At 37.2% G+C, this 23,405-nt stretch overlaps 1 protein-coding gene across 11 annotated transcripts in view; it reads right to left on the bottom strand.

Moving 5' to 3' along the window:
- The window catches only part of mpdz (multiple PDZ domain protein), an 84,785-nt gene that overhangs the window by 12,893 nt on the left and 48,487 nt on the right, over positions 1–23,405 (bottom strand). For 9 of the 11 annotated variants that reach the window (XM_002940126.3, XM_012952749.2, XM_018097915.2 and 6 more), the window contains 13 exons: positions 22,920–23,070; positions 20,679–20,875; positions 18,950–19,041; positions 16,120–16,210; positions 14,690–14,773; positions 14,177–14,269; positions 14,026–14,100; positions 11,607–11,787; positions 10,747–10,892; positions 10,158–10,241; positions 4,935–5,128; positions 3,699–3,846; positions 128–214 (listed from right to left, as the gene is read on the bottom strand). In XM_002940126.3, the coding sequence (XP_002940172.2) occupies positions 128–214; positions 3,699–3,846; positions 4,935–5,128; positions 10,158–10,241; positions 10,747–10,892; positions 11,607–11,787; positions 14,026–14,100; positions 14,177–14,269; positions 14,690–14,773; positions 16,120–16,210; positions 18,950–19,041; positions 20,679–20,875; positions 22,920–23,070 (1,623 nt within the window). The remainder of the gene's footprint in view (positions 1–127; positions 215–3,698; positions 3,847–4,934; positions 5,129–10,157; positions 10,242–10,746; positions 10,893–11,606; positions 11,788–14,025; positions 14,101–14,176; positions 14,270–14,689; positions 14,774–16,119; positions 16,211–18,949; positions 19,042–20,678; positions 20,876–22,919; positions 23,071–23,405) is intronic. The other 2 variants (XM_012952751.2, XM_012952773.2) reach the window with 1 other exon arrangement.

Below are 23,405 nucleotides of genomic sequence, written 5' to 3'. Positions count from 1 at the left end.
CATGGGTCATAACTTTAACTGTCTTATTTAGAAACGCACAACCAGGGTCCCTAACAAGCAATAAATATGACACATCTAGATGGCAGATGATTCACTTCAGTGGAAACTGAGTTAAATTCTTAATCACCTGACTGCTCTGAGATGTTCTTCTTTCTGAGTGAAATGGGCCGGTTTTGATTCTACCAACTTCCAGTTTCACAGTACCTAAAGAACACTAAAGAACAGAATTTCATTAACGCACGATTGTCTAAAACAGTGATATATACATTCTTTTTTAATCAGTTAACTGTATAGAAACAGTATGATTCATTTGGCGATAAACAGGAACATAAAACCCAGGGGTGAAAGAGGGGGAAGGGGTACGATATATTCACGCAATCCTTTCAGATTTGAAGTTTGCAAATGAGAGAGAAAAATACCAAGATGATTCACTATAAAGAGCAGACTCTCTCAACATATACCCTTAGTGCAAATATCTGACTTCATCTCTATGCAATGAGCAAATAAATTACAAATATTGGCCTGTCTCACCTCCAAAAAAAAAAAAAAAAAAAAAAGTCACAGCTACTTTTTTTCTTGCTTTTGCCATTGTCATAGCTTGCAAGGCTTTTCAGCTTTTACCATGCATTTATAGCATTTATTGCTGCAAGGTACCCTGCACAAGAAAGCCCAAGTTAGTCGCTTGGTTGTAAAACAACAATTAGTAATTAAAAGACAGGAACAGATGCAAGATGCCCTGTATTCCCTTAGGTATACTATTAGAAACATCCATAACTATGGGGCTGGAGCTAGGGGGCTTAAGCCTGAGGGTTAAGGTGGCCATACACGTTCAGATTTTAGTCTTCTTCAAAGGAACATTCTGCTATCGATTGTACATTTAAATGCAATGATCTAAAACTAACATTCAGACTAAAATTTGTAGAAAACAGGAAATAGTTGCTGACACCAATCGTATGAAAGTGATGTCCCAGAAATACATTGTAGGTATCATTATCCAACTTAAGTTTTCTAACCTCTCTGACTGACTAAACGACCGATCGCCATGGTACGAAAATTATCGGGACAATAATTTGGTGCCCACACAAAGTCCAAAAATCACTATGTTTCATATGATTATATTGGTGCTTGTATGGCCAGATTCTGCTCTTTTACATACACAACCACTTGGAGGTTAATTAGTGAGATTTGGGGCCTAGATATTCTTGAAATGATGGCTGAAAGGCTGATAAAATTATGTGTTTTTCTATATCTGTAATCTTGTTACTAGATAAGCAGGGCCCTGAACAAAAGTTGGCCCCCCAAGGGAGCTTGAATGGGAAAAAGTCTAGCAACTACTTGGCTCTGGCACACAGGTAGATTAGTCGCCCGCGACTTCCATGATTTCACTGAAATCGCGCCGCCGCGTATGCCATCCCACCGGCGATTTACATTTTCGCCGGTGGGATGGCAATCCGGGGAGATTAGTCACCCGCGAACAGGGAGATTTGTCGCGGGCGACTAATCTCCCCGTGTGCCAGAGCCCTTACACCACATTTTTGTAATAATATAAAATGTGTTTCCTTCAGTCTTGAAATCACACAGTCCCAGTAATCAGGCAGATGCTATTTTATGGACACTGTTATGAAAGCAAGCTTTGCATCATGCCAAAATCTTGTTTATGTGCCAGAATGGGGGACCTGATGCACATGCCTATGCACTGGCTACACAATTAGATGATAAGGAAGAAGGAAAAAAGTGAGTGCTGAATAGAAAGTAAAACAGTTCTCTGCCCCAGCTTAGGAAGGCAATATATGATTGACAACTGGAATTTTTAAATGCCTTTATATTGGGTATGGAATTTGGGTTTCATGTTTAATTTGAAAAGGACTTTTATTGTACAGCTTTTTATGGCTGGGTGACAGGTCCACTTTAATACTTAATTCTCCCCAAACAGTTATAATGAAAGGTAAGGCTTACTTCCCCTTGGATTTTTTTTTTTAAATCTTCAGCTTGAACTTGACTTGCAAAGTGCTCCATAGGAGAAAGGTGAAGGCATATTGAATTCCTCTGTTCGCAGAACCGGAAGTCAACTTTGCACCGATGACTTAAAGCTTTTTTTTTCAGCATCTGTAGCTTGAATATATGCTCACATCATTACCCCCAAAGCTGTCTGAAGGAACAGAAACATAAATTTAAGCTGCAGATGCTGAAAAAAAAAAGCTTAGGTGCTTTAGGTCATCAGTGCAAAGCTGACCTCCGGTTCAGGGCACAGAGGAATTCAAGCTGCTGTTGCCTTTTTGCCTTTCTCCTATCGGTCACTTCCTAAGTCAAATTCAAGCTGAAGTTTAAAAAAAAAAAAAAAATCAAAATGGAAGTAAATCGTACCTATCATTATAGCTGTTTTGGGGGGAATTAAGTATTAAAAATGGGTGTTAGTGTTCCTTTAAATTAAGAAGAACCTTTATTAAAAAAAAAAATAAACAAAATAAAGCTGACCAAATATTACATATTTACAAATAAAAAGAAAAGAAAATGTGTTTAGAGTCTAATGCCTTTTAAATTGCTTAAGACAATAAATAAGAGACCAGAATGGGAAAGCATAAAGGGGGTAACATTTTACCTATTGCAGAGTGTAACAGTCATTGTAACCCACAGAATCTGATTAGCATGAAGCAGTTACTGGTCTGCTGTTAAGAAAAACATGTCCCATTGACTGTATTGGAAGCAAACAAGAACTTTTGTTTTGATTTTTGGAAAACTCATATTATTCTTTCTACTTATACAAACTTGCGCCGTTAACTTTTTTTTCTCCTTAGATTGGGAGCTCTTGCGAGGACTATAAAAAAAAAAAATGACAAAGATGCTGACCTGTCATATATGACACTATTAAAATATCTCTTTGGATGGACACAGGGAAGGTCCCCTACAGTCTCCAGCCAGATTAAAGATTCCATAATTCAGTGGCCTGTAGCTGATATAATGTGCAGTGGTAGGGAGAAAGCTTTGCCTGTCTTTAAATCAGAATGAAATTGTGTACATTATGCTGAAAGCATCATTTTATTCAAGTTTAAATTGCTTATGATACCAAGATCAAGTTTTGGTTTAGCAGGATTTGCAGTCTCTTAAAAAACACATGGGGAATCAATAGGATTATTAAACAAGGCCTTCTGAGATTACAGTTATTACTGCTCTTCATTTTATGTTCTGCCATCTGGAGTTATCCGATATAACTTGCTATTATTATCCAGTTATGAATCTCTTGAGTCATTGAGCATATCATTACAAGCACTCTGTTGAAGTCGTTTTTGTTTTCATAAGCCTCTTCCCTTAGTTTCATGATTGAACAATAGTGCCTAATGGAGAGGGACTTTAGTTGATGGATATAATTTTCTGGGACAAGCAGACCAGTAGGTGGCTGCCAGTATTCAGAGTTGTTACTGCTTACAAGAACAGGTTTGGGACCTTTAATCAGGAAACACTTTACTCAGAAAGTTCTGAAATACAGAACACAATTTTTCCATACTGTCTGATCCTGATATTTATGTGCAGTGCATAAAATGTGGTCTTACTGATGCAAGGATGGCCATGGTCCAATGTGCTCTGACAGGTTGCCCTACAAAAATTGAACGCCTGACACTATAAACCCAATATTATTATGTTAGAAAGATAGGACAAAATTGTGCTGACACAAACACACTTCTTAGTAACACAATATTTACCTTTAGTAGAGCAGCCACAGCTTCCTGAGTGGCATTTCTAACATCTTCTCCATTCACCATTAATAGCTGATCTCCCTGCATCAGCCTCCCATCTATCTCAGCAATCCCTCCTTTCACAATGTCGGACACAAACACTCCTGTATCATTCCTGCAAAAAAAACCACAAGTTTTTTTCCAAATAGAAACTAAGCAATATTTGCAATTATTAAAGGTAATGAAATAAGTTTAGAACTGAAACACTCCCTGATACTGCCTCATTTAATTAGGAGAAATATAATGCATCTAGGTACAGCACAATGTATCACAATGATTTGGACAGAAACATAATTTATTTTAAAGGAGAAGGAAAGGCTAAATCACTGGGTGGGGAGGTGAAATGTAAGACACCCTGTGATTGCAAACACTTACCTTAGTCAGCAATCCTTCTTCCTGCTTCAGTTTTCACACATATGCTGACTTTAACAAAAAAAAAAAGTCACTGGAGGGTCCCTAACATTTGGCACCCCCCCAGTAATTTAGCCTTTCCTTCTCCTTTAAGTGCTTTGCAGGTTCATGACCTGTATATAAAAAGTATTGCTGTAGCTGTGGTTTACAGAACACCTTAGATATAACCTGTAAGACTATAACTTAGACCACTGAACAACATTTGTATTTATATTAAAGGAACAGTAACACTAAAAAATAAAAATGTTTTAAAATAATTAAAATATAATGTACTGTTGCCCTGCACTGGTAAAAGTTGTGTGTTTGCTGCAGAAAGACTACTATATTTAATAGAAATAGCTGCTGTGTAGCTATGGGGGCAGCCATTTAAATTGAAAAAAGGAGAAAAGGCACAGGTTACATAAGAAGATACCAGATAAACTGTGTAGAATACAATGGGAATCTGCTACTTATCTGTTATCTGCTTAGTAACCTGTGCCTTTTCTCCTTTTTTCAATTTAAATGGCTGCCCCCATTGCTACACAGCGGGTATTTATATAAACTGCAGTAGTGTCTATGAAGAAAACACACAACTTTTACCAGTGCAGAGCAATAGTATATAATATATTAATTATTTTTATACACTTTAATTTTTTGGTGTTACTGTTCCTTTAAGAAAAATATACATGATATACACACACAAAATCAACAGTCAATTTTTCTAAATTCTATAATACCACTGTTCAATACAAATGCCTTATATTCTTACAGGAGTACAATAGCACATATAAAGAAACTGTCAGTAAACCATACCTCTTTCCTACAATGCTTAACCCAAGACCTTTGCCTGGCTTTTTCTGAAGTTCCAAATCGAGTACATCATACATATCCTCTTCCTTGTACTGAGCTTCATCTCTGTATACAGTAAGGCGGACCTTTTGTGGTGTCTGTCTAAGTACATTTATTGCTTCATCATGAGTCGCATTCCTCAAATCAATACCATTCACCTATAATAAAACAATTATTTAACAAGCATTTCATACAGGATATGTCTAAAGTTAATATTCCTTACCATCTAAAAAGAAAAATTGGTTGACATAGTTTAAATGTCTTATAACCCTAAATCACTTTTGAGAAAATTCTTCCTAATTTGATGAGCTTTCATTACTAAAATCGTATTTTGACTAAATTAGCATTTCTTGAAGCTTTTGTTTTGCCAATTTGTAATAGATGACATAGGGGACCTTAATATGGCAGTTAAAGGCATACTGTCATGATTTAAATGGTGTACTTTTTATTTCTAAAGTACACTGTTTACTGCAAAAAATTCACTCTACCATTTAAATGTTATTCTTGAACCAACAAATGTATTTTTTTAGTTGTAAAGTTGGTGTGTAGGCAGCATTGTGCCTGTGTCTGAGCTTTCAGAAGGAGCCAGCACTACACATTAGAACTGCTTTCAGGCAACCTATTGTTTCTCCTACTCCCACGTAACTGGAGGAGTCCCATGCTGGACTTTTTTTTTTTTTTTTTTACTATTGAGTGCTGTTCTGATATCTGTTTCCCTATGGCTGCAGTCGTAACAATTATGAGCCATAGACACTAGATATTTTTTATATACAAATGATCAGCACCAAAGCAAAAAGAAATACTGCACCTATTTACTAAATACTACACAGTATTTAACAATAGCAAAATAGTATATATATATATATATATATATATATATATAAATATCCAAGAGATTTCAGCACTTTAGCCAATAGACCCAGGTGCTACCCAATAGGCATACTCATATACATTCCGAAGTAGGTCTCATGATCTAGAGAAAGGTCTTAGGAGAAGACCGAAACGGCGACCTAATACACTAAGTTTATATGGAACAATAAAGGTATTTTTTTTTTAAAAAAAATGTATAATATTATATATTGAAAACCCAGGGTGGCACTCTGCTTCAGCTCTTACCTTGGGTGCAAGGTAAATGATTTAAATATACAAAAAAAAAAAACTCCAGAAAACTTTTTTCTTTTGGTGACAGTCTTGGGAGGGGAGACCCCCACCTAACAACGATCAATACCTAAATAACGCCACACAGCCTACACAGGGGCCCTCATCCCTTAAACACTCCTGTCGATACTTTTAGCCTTTCTCTCCGCTGGAACCCATCCCCGGTAGACAGGTTATGGCGACTGAGTCCTTTATGGCTTAAAAATGATATAGTCACAACTCAAAATCAAAAAGCATACACAGGATTCTGGGAACTAAACAATAACTCTGCTTCACCGTTAATACTTTGGGACGCCTCTAAGGCAGTCATGAGGGGCGAACTAACAGCAGTAATATCCCAAGCGAGAGATGAGAAAAAAGAACAGTTAAATGAGGCAGAAAAAAGTTTCATAGCAGCAGAAACTACACACACCCAGAACCCTACAGAACACACATATGAACAGCTTCTATCTGCAAGGAACTCCCTTAGCTGGGCTACTATTTCACTAACAAGAAAAGCAGTACTATACCAAAATCAACGTATTTTTGAGCAGGGGGACAAGAATAGTAAACTGCTAGCCTACCTCTCCAAACCTCAAAGCAACTCCACAGCGATACCTCACATTCGTCAAGAAGACGGCACACTCACTACAGAAGCCAAGACTATAGCGCAACAGTTTGCCACCTACTACAAAAACTTATACACAACTACAACCACCTACACTAAGACGCAACTAGCACAATACCTAGCAAGCATACCCATTCCAAAAATAGCCCCAGTAGATAGGGCATACTTGGATGCCCCAATCACAAAACAAGAGGTTGTTGATGCAATTGCCACCCTCCCCTCCAATAAAACACCAGGACCGGATGGGCTACCTACCAACTGGTATAAGGCACTAGCTGACTACATTCCCACTAAATTATTAGAAACTTTACGATACGCTTATGACAACCAAACACTACCGGCATCCTTTGCTGAGGCACTAATAGTGGTCATTCCGAAGCCGGGCAAAGATCCATCCCTCTGCTCCTCATACCGTCCCATTTCTCTAATTAACACAGATGCCAAAATCTTGGCCAAAATCTTGGCCAAAATCCTGGCGGCGAGGCTCCAAAGGGTGGTTCCTGATCTTGTGCATCCTGATCAATCAGGCTTTATGCCTGGGAGATCCACTGACATTAATCTAAGAAGACTCTTCACCAATCTACAAATCCCTCATTTAGAGATCGGCACCAGAGTTGTTGCCTCCCTAGACTCTGCCAAAGCCTTTGACTCAATTGAATGGGGGTACCTATGGGAGGTCTTGTCTGGCTTTGGCTTTGGCCAAACATTTTTAAAGTGGATCAAGTTACTATACCAACATCCCACAGCAAGAGTCAGAGTAAATGGGATTACATCTCCCTCATTTTTTTTTATTTGCCCTAGCAATAGAACCTCTAGCCATACTGATCAGGAACTCCCCGGGTATTAGAGGCCTTACATATGGTAACATTACAGAAAAATTATCACTATATGCAGATGACTTATTAATATACCTGGCAGACCCCAGGGATTCGCTGACCTCTCTGCTGCAGTAAGTGGACAAATTTGGACACTACTCTGGTCTGCGAATCAACTGGGATAAGTCAATCCTTTGCCCTATAGACCCTCTCCAACCACAACCAGTAATACCCAATATACCTTTAAAGTGGGCCAACCAATTTAAATATTTAGGAATCTGGATAACTGTAGATTCTACTAACTACATACCACTTAACCTAGACCCATTACTGTCAGATCTCAAAACCCGATTGACCCAATGGTCCAAATTACCACTTTCACTTTGGGGCCGCATAAATATAATAAAAATGATATATCTTCCCAAATTTCTATACATACTACACAATGCCCCAATCTTTATTCCTAAAATCTTTTTTAAGAAACTTAGCCAAATTATCCTACCATTTATTTGGAATAACAGACCCCCCAGAATAGCCTGGACAAAGCTATGCGCCCCTCTAGTTGAGGGAGGCCTAGCCCTCCCGCACTTCTATTATTACTTCCTAGCCTCACAGATACACTATCTACAATGGTGCTTCATTCATGACCCTTACAACCCAAATCTGCAGCTCCAGGCAACAATACTTGGCTCTTTGGAAGGACTAAGCAACTTTCCATACCGACATCTTAAGGATACAGCCCCACTACCAACAACTCTAACTATCCTGCATAAAGCCTGGACTATAGCACTCACACTGCTTAAACACCCGCCACCCTTACTTACGTCTAGACTTCCACTCTGGGGCAATCAATATTTACCACAATTTAGGTCGCTACGGAACCTCACGGAACACTCAACATTCCCTACACATGCACAGATCCGAGAGAAAGCCCAACAACCTACCCTCCCCTTTTATAAATATTTGCAGTTGCGATCAGTGTTCAGGGACCAGTTTGCCACTCTTACCCCCCAGCTCACTTCCTTAGCAGTGGAGACTACTCTACAATCTAGCAACCCAGTAAAGATTACTTCAAATCTATACCAAAGCCTACTCTCAACAGGCCCCAAACCCTTTCACTCCGCACAAATATGGTGGACTTTGCAAATACCAACACTCACCCAAGACGATTGGGAAGAGGCAACAGACACAATGTACAACTATCTTTTATCTACCAGAGATAGGTTAATACAGTATAAAACCTTTCATCACCTATATATCACACCACTAAGGTTGCACCAGATGGGCCGTACCCCAACTGATCACTGCCCAAGATGTGCAGCAAGCCCAGCTAACTTCTATCATATGATCTGGTCATGCCCTCACATCGCCAAATTCTGGTCAGCAGTAATTAAATATCTATCGGATAACTTAGCCTTCCCTACTGTGACTGCTCCTGAAATCTGCTTGCTAGGAGTCTTATACAGTATAATTGCTCAAAATAGCTCCCGGATACGCTACAGAATACTGCTGTTCTATGCAAAAAAAACTGTTGCAATGCACTGGATGGGCTCTACCCTCCCCACCGTTACAGCCTGGAAGAATCTAGTGAATGCCGTTGCCCCTCTCTATAAACTCACATATGAGAACAGGGGCGCACCCGACAAATTTGATAGAGTTTGGGGCCCTTGGTGCGACCTAGAGGGAAACTAAAGGACTCCACTCCCATTTACACTGTAAAACCCCCGGTGTCTCCCCACTCTTCTCTATCACATCTTGAACACTTCAATTCAGTAGAATGATGAATCCAATATCCTGTAACTGCTGCCAGATTTACGCTCACACTTTGTAATGTTATATCTACTCCTCTAATGTCTGTAACAAACCTTAAAGATAGACCTGAATAAGAAAGACCAGCACAATTTTTTATTGTAATGTTAAGTGTGTTATTTACGTTTTTGTTTGTATGAAAATTAATAAAATACACCTTTAAAAAAAAAAATATACAAAAAAAAGACCAGCAACACCGAGTAAACATAACGTTGGCTGTTCATGCGCTTTTAATACACGATTGATCTTTTTGGAATCTAACTCGGTGTTGCTGGTCTTTTTTTTTTTTGGATATATTATATATAGAGTCCAAATATCGGCACTCACCAAACTAATAGCCAATGTCCGGGTGCTAACCATAAATTCATGTACAGTCTCTAAGAAAGCACTCACAGAAAAATATAAAAATAAAATAATTTATTAAACAAAAAAGTCTACGCGTTTCGATCCATATAGGGTCCTGATGACGATCCTATATGGATCGAAACGCGTAGACTTTTTTTGTTTAATAAATTATTTTATTTTTATATTTTTCCGTGAGTGCTTTCTTAGAGACTGTATATATATATATATATATATATATATATATATATATATATATATACACACACATACATACATACATACGATAGTAAATGTTCCAGAACACAAATGGTTAAAAGATTTAAGAATCAGCACCTGAATTTTCTTGCATGCAGTATTATAGTGACTGTCTTGGTGGTTTGAAAGACAACATGCTTGAACAAAATGTGTTGCTGAATTATCCAAGTCACTTGAATAGTTTCTGTTAATTTTTACCTCTAGAATTTGATCACCAGCCCAGAGTCTACCATCCTTAGAAGCAGCACCTTCTTCGTAGACTTCATGGATAATAATGGCCCCCTGAAAACAACAATAACACATTTTTTAAAGATCTTTCCCTTACACCAGCACCCTTTAAATAGGGCTTTTTCCGCCTTCCAGATGTTCTGGTGAGGCATTGGAAGCTGAACACTGCAGCCTTCACTTTGCCTGTATACAGGCTAGATAGAACTCTTCTCAACTAAGTCTCAGGCCAACTGTAATTTATAATACCTTCTCCATGTTCTGAGCCTCGGTTGGAACCGTACACTTCTCTTTTTATTTGATTTGTTAATCATTGCAAACTTAGAGGCCAAAGAGTTTACAATTATTAATATATTTATTATATGCATTTATTATTAACACATTTATTTACATAACATTTTCAAAACGGCATATTCAAAAAGCAAATTATTTCAGATGGATATAATAAAAGCCAGGTCATGAAACAGATTAAATCTGCTTTAATTTCCTTCTTTTATTAGCTCTTAAGGATGAAGCAGCAACAAGGATTAATATTTGTTGACACAGAATTTTTTGGACTTACCAAAAGAGTATCAGCACCACCCACAATGCTAAGTCCCAGACCTGTTCGTCCTTTGGATATATCAATGGTTGTTTCACAACCTGGTATAATTGGGCAGGTAGCTGGGTCAGAGGGAAATGTAGCTGGGGTGGAGGATCTACTTGAACCTGAAAGCAATAAAATGACACAAATTATAATTGACTGTGCTTTAGCAATAGTCTTATTTTTAACATTTGACACAGTTAAATGTGCAAAATATATTGGTTCACAATGCAAATAAGTTGCCAATGAGGACAGCTTTCACTGTCTGTAAAATTTTCTTTTACTTTTTTTTTTTATATTGCACAGCATAAAAACACATTGCTGCCTTATGTACATCTTGTATTTTACAGCAAACTGTTATTTCAATATGGTAAATGCTCTGGTTTTTACATACCAATGTGTATTACTTGGGAGCTCCTTTTAAATAAAGGAATCTCTAGCCTTTAAAGCACAATTGCCACGATTTAGCTTGCAGAATCCACACATGTAACTACATAAGAGGCATTTAAGCTTCTGGCCTTTTATCAGGATTTGAATTTGGCTAAAACCTTAGCATTCAACCAAACATTCATGTGCGTTTAAAAAAAATAGACTGAAGTTAGCTTTTTTTCCCCCCAGATAATACAATTTTTTATGTTTTTCTTACATTTGATAATGCAAATTTTAGATCTTATTCATTTTGTTGTCTTGCTTACTGTTCCTTAGTCCCCTATTGGTTCAAATTCTCACATGAGAAAACAGGAAAAAACACCATGCACAATAAAAGCGTGGATGTTAACAATAAATGTTTAGGATAGGAGGTAAACATGGCAATACACAGAGTAATCTGAGATTCTTACTGCGAACTGGCTCAGGTTCTGAGAAGTTGGAGAGTGGTAGACACTGTTGCCCATTTTTGATCTCGCCTGTGCTGGAAGTTAGTGTAATTGAAGGAAGGGGAAGCAGTTGTGGCATGTCCTTCTCATCAGAGCTTATTGTCAGCTTCACAGTTGTTTTTGCTTTTTTCAGTAGACATATAACCTAAATAGAATTATGGAAGGTTAAAAAATGAAGCAACACAGGGCGATTTTGCTGGGCTTCCCTGTAGTAAAACTTAAAGATCATAAACTGCAAAAGTCTGCATTTATCCTTATAGGACTGCACACCTTTGTTTAAAAGTGTATTTCAGCTTTACAAAAATGTATTCAATTTTCAAAGCAGTACACTAAAAAAAAAAAGTTTTTATTTGCTTTGTATTGTTTTTTATAACATTCAGAAAATGTATGTTTAAAAGATTAATTTTTTGCACCCCTTTCATTATTCCCAATAGCAGATTAGATAGATGCATACAAGTTACATATACCACCTATTGCAACTTGCCAGAAGAGCAATCTGTTGGTTGAGAAATGACGCCAGGAAGACTTTCATGCAACTCAGTCTGATTTGCAATAAAATGCATGTGCAATTGTAGTAATTTTGTCAAACTGATGCGCCTACTGCAATTGTATCAAGAGCAGCAATTATGCTGGAATTCTGAAAAAATGCTGCATTGTGGGAACATGCCGCTTGTGCTCAAAATTGCATTTTGCTCCCTGAACTTTCGCGGCAGCTCATGTTCCCCAATATATTTTGTGAAGGTAATTTGAAGGGTAAGAAAGGTGGTAAAAAAATAATACATCCTGCAGCAATTAATCAGAAAAAGAAATACAATTATGCCACACTTAGGGGCACATTTACTAATCCACGAACGCCCGAAAAGCGTCCGAATGCGTTTTTTTCATAATGATCGGTATTTTGCGACTTTTTCGCGAATTGTCGCGAATTTTTCGAGCGCTCATTACGAAAAAGTCGCGACAATTCGGGAAAGTCGTAATGGCTATGCAACAGTCGCAACAATTCACGAAAGTCATAATGGCTATGAAAAAGTTGCGACAATTCACGAAAGTCATAATGGCTATGCAAAAGTCGCGACAATTCACGCAAGTCGTAACAGCTACGAAAAAGTAGCGACGGTGACGGAAAAAATCGCAAAAGATACGAAAAAGTCGCAAAATGTTCGTTTCCAATCCGATTTTTTCCCCATTCGGGATTCGGATTCGTGGATTAGTACATCAGCCCCTTAAAGTACCAAGAAACAAGATATGCAGAATAAGAAAATATATCATAATATATTATGTAACATGAGCATCTGAAACTATTTTCAGTAGTTTGCAAACTGTTTGATAGCTTATGTTATAATAGAAACCAGGCATTGATTTGAATGAGTGACTGGAAGATGAATAAGAGAGGGCCTGAATAAAAAGATAAGAACTAAAAAGTCTAAATTGTATCCTCACAGAGCAATCATTTTTTTTTGGCTGCTGGGGTCAGTGATAGACATTGGCTATGATTAAGTTTGCTTGCGCACAAAACACGTTAGGCTCCTGTACTTTTAAATGAGCAAATAAAGATGTATTTTAACTGATTTCTGAGGATGATCCTGGCATGCAAATAAAGCAGTCTTCTTTCATTTATGGTTGCTTACCTCCTCAAGCTACAGGTTCAGGGCTTTTGCACCCAGACTACCTGTGGACTGTGGTGAGTATTTTGCCTCATAAAATCGTTTTGGTTTGATTTCAACAGAGTTCACGGTTTGACAGACCCGGGGTTACATATACACCCAGGTCAACAACTCTTTTTGGTATGATTATTTTGGGTTACTTTATTAATTATTTAAGTAGCAAATAGTTTAATTAGCTATTATTTTGTATTATGCATAACTTGTTTGTCCTTTTATGTTTTGCTGGGGTCAGTGACCCCTATTTAACCACCAGAAGAGGTAGAAGAAAATGACAAAAACTTCATACCTATAAAAGATTAAGACATTTTAAAAAATAAGATTAAAAATGTAAGGCAAACAACTTTTTTTTAAATGCTTTTCTCTATAGTCTCCTGAGATATCCCTCAAATTTGGGTACTCAGCAAAAACACTAATGTTGCAGTCCCTGTCTTCCCTTTTTATTAACCTCAACACTTGGGGCCTATTTATAAAACTGTGTAAATGTAATTACTTTGGTAACATTCTGTAAAAGTCGGTGTAAAATAAAATGTGATGGGAAAAAGTAAGGAAGTTGCTGCCACTTGAAAATGAACATACATACATATATACATGCTGCACCTGTTATTGAATCCCTCATTAATTTGCCTTTCATGTGTGGTGCTTTTCTTTCTCTTCAAAGGATCCTGACATTTTTGGAAGCAGCAAAGGTCTATTCTAGCTAGTAAATGGAAATTGGATACCTTTTCAATAGGATCCCCAACAACTGGTTCATCATCAACAGCCAATATACAGTCTCCCACCTTGATGCGTCCATCCTGCAAATACAAAGCTCATGTTAGGTCTTTGGGAAAAGTCCTCTGGGCAACTTAATATCTCAGTCATTAAGGTTACCTTTGCTGCTGCACCATGATCAGTTAAGCTCTTAATAACTACACCATTTACAGTGTCTTCTTCGCTGATGGCAATACCTAGACCACCTTGATCCTAGAAAATAGAAAACACCACATAATATAACATTATTAATTAAAAAAATCACTCCCATGGACATTAAGGGGGATGTAGATTTTGTTGTTTGCCCTTCTATTCCTACTCTCCCCAGCCTGAAATATAACTTGCTGTCTGGTAGCCATTGTCAGCATCATGAAACAACTAGAAAGAATGTTTGTGCACTGCTTGAATATTATACAGAAGTTAATGTGTTAGCTTCACTAGAACAGAGATGGATATGAATGATGAAAATATCTGTAAAAAGTGCTGCACAATATGCTGATACAAAATTACAGTATTTCTATTGATCTAGACATATAGCTAAGCCACAGATAACATCAATCCACAAAACTCCTGCTTCATGAATGTGTGTATTGTTGTCCGACATACTTAACCTGGTGATCAAATTTTATTTACCTTTGGCAATTCCACATGCAAAACATTTTTAAAGGATCCGACATTTAATGGCAACACAGGGCTTGGGACACTTTCTTCTTCAACCTGTTGGGAAACATCAACAATGAAACCATGGAGTAGCCCCCTCCTCTGTGATTCTCCATGTAAACCCCCCATGCACTACTCATGCTATCCACTGGGGAGTCTGATATAAGAAGATGCAATAGCCATGTCCCAGTCACTGATAGACAGAAGGTAAGGTAATAACATGGGGAGGGCAATCATTTCTACATAAAAATGTTGCTTTAAAGGAAAATTCTTTTTATAATAAAAAATGATGTACTGACCTGGAGTTGTTACCTAATAATGCTGATAGTCACTGACAGATTTTACCTAAAGTTTATACTGGGACACCATAAACTGTCAGGATCAACATCAGAAACTATGAAAACCACAGTATATCCTAACTCTGACACAATATTGTTTTCCTGATTCTGATCTTAACTTACCCTGGTAACTGAACCTGAACTTAAAGAATAAGTAAACCTTTTTTTTTCTATTAGTAAAATTACTCTAAACAGCCTCCAGAATTACTTACCTTTGTCCCAGCATTGTGTCTTACCTGTTTCCTCAGTCAGAAGGTATTCTTTTTGGTTGCTTCCTTGTGCAGAGTGAAGCCCCGCCCCCACTTCCAGTTCTCTCTTCAATTCGACAAGGTTGTCGGAGTGGAGAGCCTTCTGCACATGCCTGGAGGCAGCAGCCAGTCTGTGCATTAGCCATTTTTTTTTTTTATGAGACCTGAACAGGAATTGGGGGTGGGGCTTCACTCTGCACAAGGAAGCAACGATAAAGAATACCTTCTGACTGAGGAACCGCTGCTGATCCAAGTCGATCAGCTACCATCCACTCCTTGCTATAGGTCTGAGGACAGACATGGTGTCAACACATATGGAGCAGAATTCGGCATATAACTGCAAAAGTATTTCCATGCTAAAATCTGCTCTTTGAACACAGGCTGATTCTGTGCTGTTTTTGCAATAAGTGGATAGGAGGTAATTGGCTTTTTCCTATATAAGACACTGACATCAGCAGCCTCATCTTAAAGCTGCTGTGTCTGTAGCTTGAGTATTAACTGAATTTGCAAGTGGCATCTTTAACAAGACCCTGGCCTCTGTGTAAACATTGAAGGGAAGGTAGATAAGAGTCAGGTATCAGGATCAGCTATCAATTGATAGTCATTTCTAAAGTATCAGGATTAGGTATAAGGATCACTGACTGGAGTCAGAATATCAGGTAAGTGGTTTGTGTGAGTTTAATTCTTGATCCCAATAGGTCATAATATGGGCAATGAAAAACGAGGATTTAAAATAAATATAATCCTACATTTTAGCAAAACTATGGCTAGTTTCTACCTTGTTAGGTAAGAAGATGACAATGTGATTATTTTGTACCTCAAGATTAGAAAATGCAGAAGAGTTTGGAAAACTTGGTTCTGTTGCCTTTACAGGGCAGACTGCCATCTGGTTAACTGCATCCTTGTTCCTTTAACAAAATAAAATGAAAATGTCATAATACAATAGAGCACAGAGGCTATATCTGAAATGATTGTATCCCTGTTGATTTTGGCATAATGCAAGTGCTGTATTTCTCTTTTATAAAGTGGAAGGATAATAGAAGATAAATCCAGCCTAACTGCTGGGTGGCGATTATGTCATACCCACACCCACATATGGTTTCAATATAAGATTACAGAAATCAAGTAGCAGTAAATTAGCAGCTACACATTTTTAAGTATCACAAATTTAAGGGCGGGGCATTGAATTATTGTGAATTAAAAAAAAAAAAACACACACAAATATGAGTTAAATATGATATAGGGAGATACTTAATTCAAATGTTAATGCATGACAGTCAAGCAAGAATTCTACCATTACCAAGATAATTTGGTAACTTTAGGCACGGCTATATTGGTTTGTATGGGTAAGATTTCATATACAGGTACAGTGGTGTGAAAAACTATTTGCCCCCTTCCTGATTTCTTATTCTTTTGCATGTTTGTCACACAAAATGTTTCTGATCATCAAACACATATAACTATTAGTCAAAGATAACACAAGTAAACACAAAATGCAGTTTTTAAATGAGGGTTTTTATTATTTAGGGAGAAAAAAATCCAAACCTACATGGCCCTGTGTGAAAAAGTAATTGCCCCCTGAACCTAATAACTGGTTGGGCCACCCTTAGCAGCAATAACTGCAATCAAGCGTTTGCGATAACTTGCAACGAGTCTTCTACAGCGCTCTGGAGGAGTTTTGGCCCACTCATCTTTGCAGAATTGTTGTAATTCAGCTTTATTTGAGGGTTTTCTAGCATGAACCGCCTTTTTAAGGTCATGCCACAACATCTCAATAGGATTCAGGTCAGGACTTTGGCTAGGCCACTCCAAAGTCTTCATTTTGTTTTTCTTCAGCCATTCAGAGGTGGATTTGCTGGTGTGTTTTGGGTCATTGTCCTGCTGCAGCACCCAAGATCGCTTCAGCTTGCGTTGACGAACAGATGGCCAGACATTCTCCTTCAGGATTTTTTGGTAGACAGTAGAATTCATGGTTCCATCTATCACACCAAGCCTTCCAGGTCCTGAAGCAGCAAAACAACCCCAGACCATCACACTACCACCACCATATTTTACTGTTGGTATGATGTTCTTTTTCTGAAATGCTGTGTTACTTTTACGCCAGATGTAACGGGACACGCACCTTCCAAAAAGTTCAACTTTTGTCTCGTCGGTCCACAAGGTATTTTCCCAAAAGTCTTGGCAATCATTGAGATGTTTTTTAGCAAAATTGAGACGAGCCTTAATGTTCTTTTTGCTTAAAAGTGGTTTGCGCCTTGGAAATCTGCCATGCAGGCCGTTTTTGCCCAGTCTCTTTCTTATGGTGGAGTCGTGAACACTGACCTTAATTGAGGCATGCAGTTCTTTAGATGTTGTCCTGGGGTCTTTTGTGGCCTCTCGGATGAGTTTTCTCTGCGCTCTTGGGGTAATTTTGGTTGGCCGGCCACTCCTGGGAAGGTTCACCACTGTTCCATGTTTTTGCCATTTGTGGATTATGGCTCTCACTGTGGTTCGCTGGAGTCCCAAGCTTTAGAAATGGCTTTATAACCTTTACCAGACTGATAGATCTCAATTACTTTTGTTCTCATTTGTTCCTGAATTTCTTTGGATCTTGGCATGATGTCTAGCTTTTGAGGTGCTTTTGGTCTACTTCTCTGTGTCAGGTAGCTCCTATTTAAGTGATTTCTTGATTGAAACAGGTGTGGCAGTAATCAGGCCTGGGGGTGACTACAGAAATTGAACTCAGGTGTGATAAACCACAGTTAAGTTATTTTTTAACAAGGGGGCAATCACTTTTTCACACAGGGCCATGTAGATTTGGAGTTTTTTTTCCCCCATTAATAACATAAACCTTCATTTAAAAACTGCATTTTGTGTTCAATTATGTTATCTTTGCCTAATAGTTAACGGTTTTTGATGAGAAGAAACATTTAAGTGTGACAAACATTCAAAAGAATAAGAAATCAGGAAGGGGGCAAATAGTTTTTCACACCACTGTATAGGACCCCTTATCCAGAATGCTCGGGACCAAGGGTATTCCGCATAAGGGGTCTTTCCGTAATTTGGAACTCCATACCTTAAGTCTACTAAAAAATCAATAAAACATTAATTAAACCCAGTAGGATTGTTTTGCATCCAATAAGGATTCTTTTTATCTTAGTTGGGATCAATTACAAGGTACTGTTTTATTTCTACACAGAAAAAGGAAATCAGTTTTAAAATTCTGAATTATTTGATTAAAATGGAGTCTACGGGAGACGAGCTTTCCATAATTCGGAGCTTTCTGGATAACGGGTTTCCGGATAAGGGATCCCATATCTGTATTCTTTAAAAAAAAAAGCACGTTAGCTACTACTCAGCTAAATAAGCAAAGGCTCCTTTAGAAACATAGCTCCCAAAAATATGAATAAGCACAAATAAACAGATCCTTGGACAGAATATTCAATTCCAATACATGTTCTCATTTATATAAATTAACTTACAGTCTGCTTATAAAATGCACAACATTTCCTTTTGAGCTTTGCATCCTTGTTCCGGACACATACTTTAGTACAGTCTTGTCAAAATATTTATGATAAACATAATGCACATAAGTCAAGGGATTGTACTTAAAGCACTTAAATGATTTCAAGTGTACTTGGGAGAAAAGGTATGGATTCAAGGCTTACCTTATAAATATTATTTTCACCTTTGAAGGTGCACATTTGATTATTGATGAGGCATTCTGATGGCTTCTTCCATACAGTATTTGCCCATTGATCTATTAAAATAACACAATTGGTCAGACTTAGCATACTTGATTGCAGCACATGGAGAGAAACATACAATTCTGCCAATCTACAAAGGGCCTATGGATATTTCCAAAGAGCTGAAGTAGTTCGCTAGTTATTAGCAAGGTTTAAGAGCAAGTTGACAGGTTGCTTGCAGAACAATATTAGTACTACACTTAGGGGCTGATTTACTAAGACACGATTTCGAATCCGAATTGGAAAAATTTTGCGATTTTATCGTATTTTTTGCGATTTTTTCGCCGTCTTTACGATTTTTGCGTAAAAACGGGAGTTTTTCGTAGCCATTACGAAAGTTGCGCAAAGTCGCGATTTTTTTGTAGCGTTAACACTTGCGCGCAAAGTCGCGCCCTTTTCGTAGCGTTAAAACTTAAAAGGCGCGACGTTTCGTGCAAGTTCTAACGCTACGAAAAAATCGCAACTTTGCGCAACTTTCGTAATGGCTACGAAAAACTCGCGTTTTTACGCAAAAATCGCAAAATTACCGATCATTACGAAAAAACCGCAATCGGACGCATTCGGCCCGTTCGTGGGTTAGTAAATGTGCCCCTTAATATGGGTAGTTAAGTCTTACGTTGTTTCATGTGAGCTACTGATCAGTTTTCTCTAGATGTGTAAACTCCAATTTCTTTAAAAATTGAAATCACTGAAATCAGTTGAACACGTCTCTTAATTATTGAGTTATGCTTTAAAATGCTATGGAAGAGGTTCAACCAACAAAAAGTTATCGGTATAGGGAAGATATATTAGTTAAAAATACATTTTTGCACCTGATTACCGAATCTCTCTCTATGGTATAGAAGTTTTCCTAATGTAAGAAAAAAACAAAAAAAAAAAACAGTCCTACAATGCCTTCTTTACTGATCAAAACATGGGTTTTTATGCTAACATTAGCATAAGCTTCTTTCTATGGCATATTTAAAAGGCATTGTTTTTCGATTCCTGAAAACAATCCCTGCATCTTCAGCTAGTGATTACTATTCCAATCAAGTAGCTTTCCATTCATCAACTTTTATTACTTGACACATTAAAATATTTATTTTTCTATATAGGAAATTGACACTCTGGCAACTTCTAACAACTATACAAGTATGGGACCTGTTCTCCAGAATGCTCGGGAACTGGCATTTACCGGATAAGGGATCTTTCAGCAATTTGGCTGTCCATAGCTTAAGACTGCGAAAAAAATAATTTAAGGATTAATTAAACCTAATAGGATTGTGTTGCCTCCAATAAGGATTAATTATATCTTAGTTGGTATCAAGTACAATGTACTGTTTTATTATTATAAAAATGAAATCATTTTTAAAAATATGAATTATTTGATGGAGCCTTTGGGAGATGGCCATCCCATAATTTGGAGCATTCTGGTTAATGGCTTTCAGGACAACGGATCCCATGCCCATATATCTTTTTTCAAGTGATACATCTCTGGTATTGCTAAAAGCTCACATATAAGTTGTATAAAAATATATAACAATTGCTATTTAATTATTTCTGTTACATTTTTGGATAGTAGTTTCTTTCCTTCTTATTTTGTCTAAACTTACAAAGCGAAGTTCAGAAACACAAAGATGAATTTGTTGAAAAACAGCTGTAATATACTTGCCTCTAACAACTCATCGGCAATCTGCAATCGACCATCTTTGCCAGCTGCTCCATTTGGATCAATACCCACAATGAAGACGCTCATTCGTGATCGGTCTTTGTTTCCTGCAAGGCTCAGACCCAATCCAGTCTTTCCTTTTTCTAGCTCAATCATATGCAGCTCTCCTGGCAAGTTTCCATAGCGCTGTGATATCTTCTCTAGTTGCAAAAAGAATAATACCAATTATTATGTCCATCATACACACAAACAGAAAGGGATAATTTGATCTTTGCAGCAAAATTGGGCTAAGGTGCTGAGGTCCCCTTGCAAATTAAATGAATTATTAGTACAGAGCAATTCTCTGCATTTTGCGAAATCCAGTAATAACAAAAATTGGGATTAAGTACAGGACTTTTCCAACCATTAAGGAAAGAAACAAAAACCACGATAAGTGCAAAAAAAGAGGTGATAAGGCAAAAATCACAGGGGCAGATTTATGAAAATCCGATACCTTGTCATAGATCTTGCAGGTGAGAAATTGCAAGCGAGATCTTTTTTGCTCTTGGGTGTTTGTGTCTGAGAAAATTGACACAAGTAATCAAAGACGACAAAGTAAATTCTCTTGAGATGCCCATGGTCCCCTGAGATGACATTTATAAAACAGACTTACTAAGCTTAACTTGAAAATTCTCCAGTAAAGTCCCTTGATAGAACTATTTATTTTATTTAAGTGTGCAAAAAGAAATTTGATAAATCTACATTTTTCATTACTGAAGGTTGATGTAATGGTTAGAATCTCAACTTTTGATAAATCTGCCCCAGAGTGTTCAACTAAAAATGATAAAGAAAATAAATGTGGGATCCATTTGCTATTTACCACTGTGCCCTAAGAAAAACATCCACGACTCACCTCATTCTTAAAAAAGTCCATGGTTAATTTGTTATCCTAATGGGAAAGATACAGAGTGATGGAAAATAGCTCATTTTCAGGGATTTCTATTGAACTTATCTATAAAGTTTATACTTATGTTTTCCTCATGACTTTTCATTACATTGGCAAGTGCATGCAGAATAAATGAATGGCAATTATATTTACATGGTCAAAGACACAGTAATGATGATATGCTGAAATGTATGCTGCACTTAAATACAAGCTTAACCTTAAGTAACAGTACAAAAATGTATAAACAATTGGGAAGGCAAAAGTCTATTAAATGGCTGGACTGTATATCTGGACTGATTTTTAGTAATGATTTGAAGGCCAGTTACAAGCTGGGAATAAACATAAATGAACACCAGTACTGCAGTAATAGTATACAGAATGAAAATCCATGCTTCAAAAGGAATCAGTTTGGAAATGGGGCCTTAGATAGAAGTACAATTATTATCTAAGATCAACTAGCTTTTTACATTTGATATATTAAAACATTTATATATTATATTACAAAATGATAATATATCACATTATTTACTGAGTAGTTCCCATCTCATTTGATTTTTTTTCCTGTGACCTAATGCATTTGATTTAAGACCATTCAGCCCGAATTAAATATTCAGCACTGATAATAAGAAGAAACAGTTCATTATACTAAATGATGTTTACATAATCACGTTCACATGTTAGTACTGTTAAACAAGGCACAGCTGGGAAAGTACTAGTAACAAAGCTCAAACCCTTTGCATACCGCGGAGGTATGCCTTTGCCACTAATTATAAAGACAGCAGAATAGAAACGCTATCCATGCTTTCCTCCAACATTTGAAAACTCTTGTTCCATATTTTTCTAATTCTTCTTTCTCCTGCCATATGGTAACTTGTTAAAGCATAATTTCCTATGCAAAATCAACTTTAATGTGGATTTAAATGAGCCATATTTAGCCCATGCAAACTTTCATTCCATTGCTAATGCATATGAATCAGGTTGTGCAACCCCATTTGTGTAAAAAAACAAAAACAAAAATGAGCTGCAACTTCAAACAAATGAATGCTCATGTGCCTGTACAGTTATGGGACATGTCAGAATACATAAAGGGAACTATGCAGTGTCCAAGATTTTGTCACTTTTTTCCCAGCAACAAGATACAACCCTTATTATAGGCAGAAGGAACACTACTTAATTCCGAAGTGTTTGTAAGGGTGGTCCAGTTTTACATTTAGAGGCATTACTTTTTTTATGTTGGATACCACGACCATCCACATATTGTTTATTTATTTATTTATTTTTTCAATGGAAAATACTATATTTTGTTTAAATCAACTTACTCCAGCTATACCCAAACTCATCCTCCTTTTCTGGGTCTGTGCTGCTGGTCATCTGAAGCTTCTCTGAGTTTACAGACGAAAGTGTTGAAGGTCCAGTCAAATAATTAGAGGAAGAAGTCTTTTCTGTCTCGGAATCTGAACTACTAGATGCCTGAAAAATGGAATGTTTCCAAATGAAAGTGGACAACAAAACTTCAATGCATTAGAGGTAATATAAACCTACAAAAAGTAACATGTCTACAATGCTTTTAACCCCAAAGCAGAACACAATCTTGAGAGTGAGCTTGCCCACAGTGAGCACATAATGCCAATGTCTGAAATCACTAGAAAACTTGGTGTACATGGTTTTAAATGTTTGCGGTCTTAAAAACACTGCAAATCACACATACACAAATCAAAATTGGACCAGTCACTTTTGAAGTAGAAAATTGTTTTTGCTATCATTTCTTAATGGAATGGTGGACTCCCAGGAAACTTCATGTATTG

This window comes from Xenopus tropicalis, chromosome 1 (genome assembly GCF_000004195.4).
Source record: "Xenopus tropicalis strain Nigerian chromosome 1, UCB_Xtro_10.0, whole genome shotgun sequence".
NCBI classification, from domain to species: Eukaryota; Metazoa; Chordata; class Amphibia; order Anura; family Pipidae; genus Xenopus; species Xenopus tropicalis.
The sequence above is the reverse complement of the archived record's forward strand: the minus strand, read 5'-3'. Positions and strand labels throughout refer to the sequence as shown.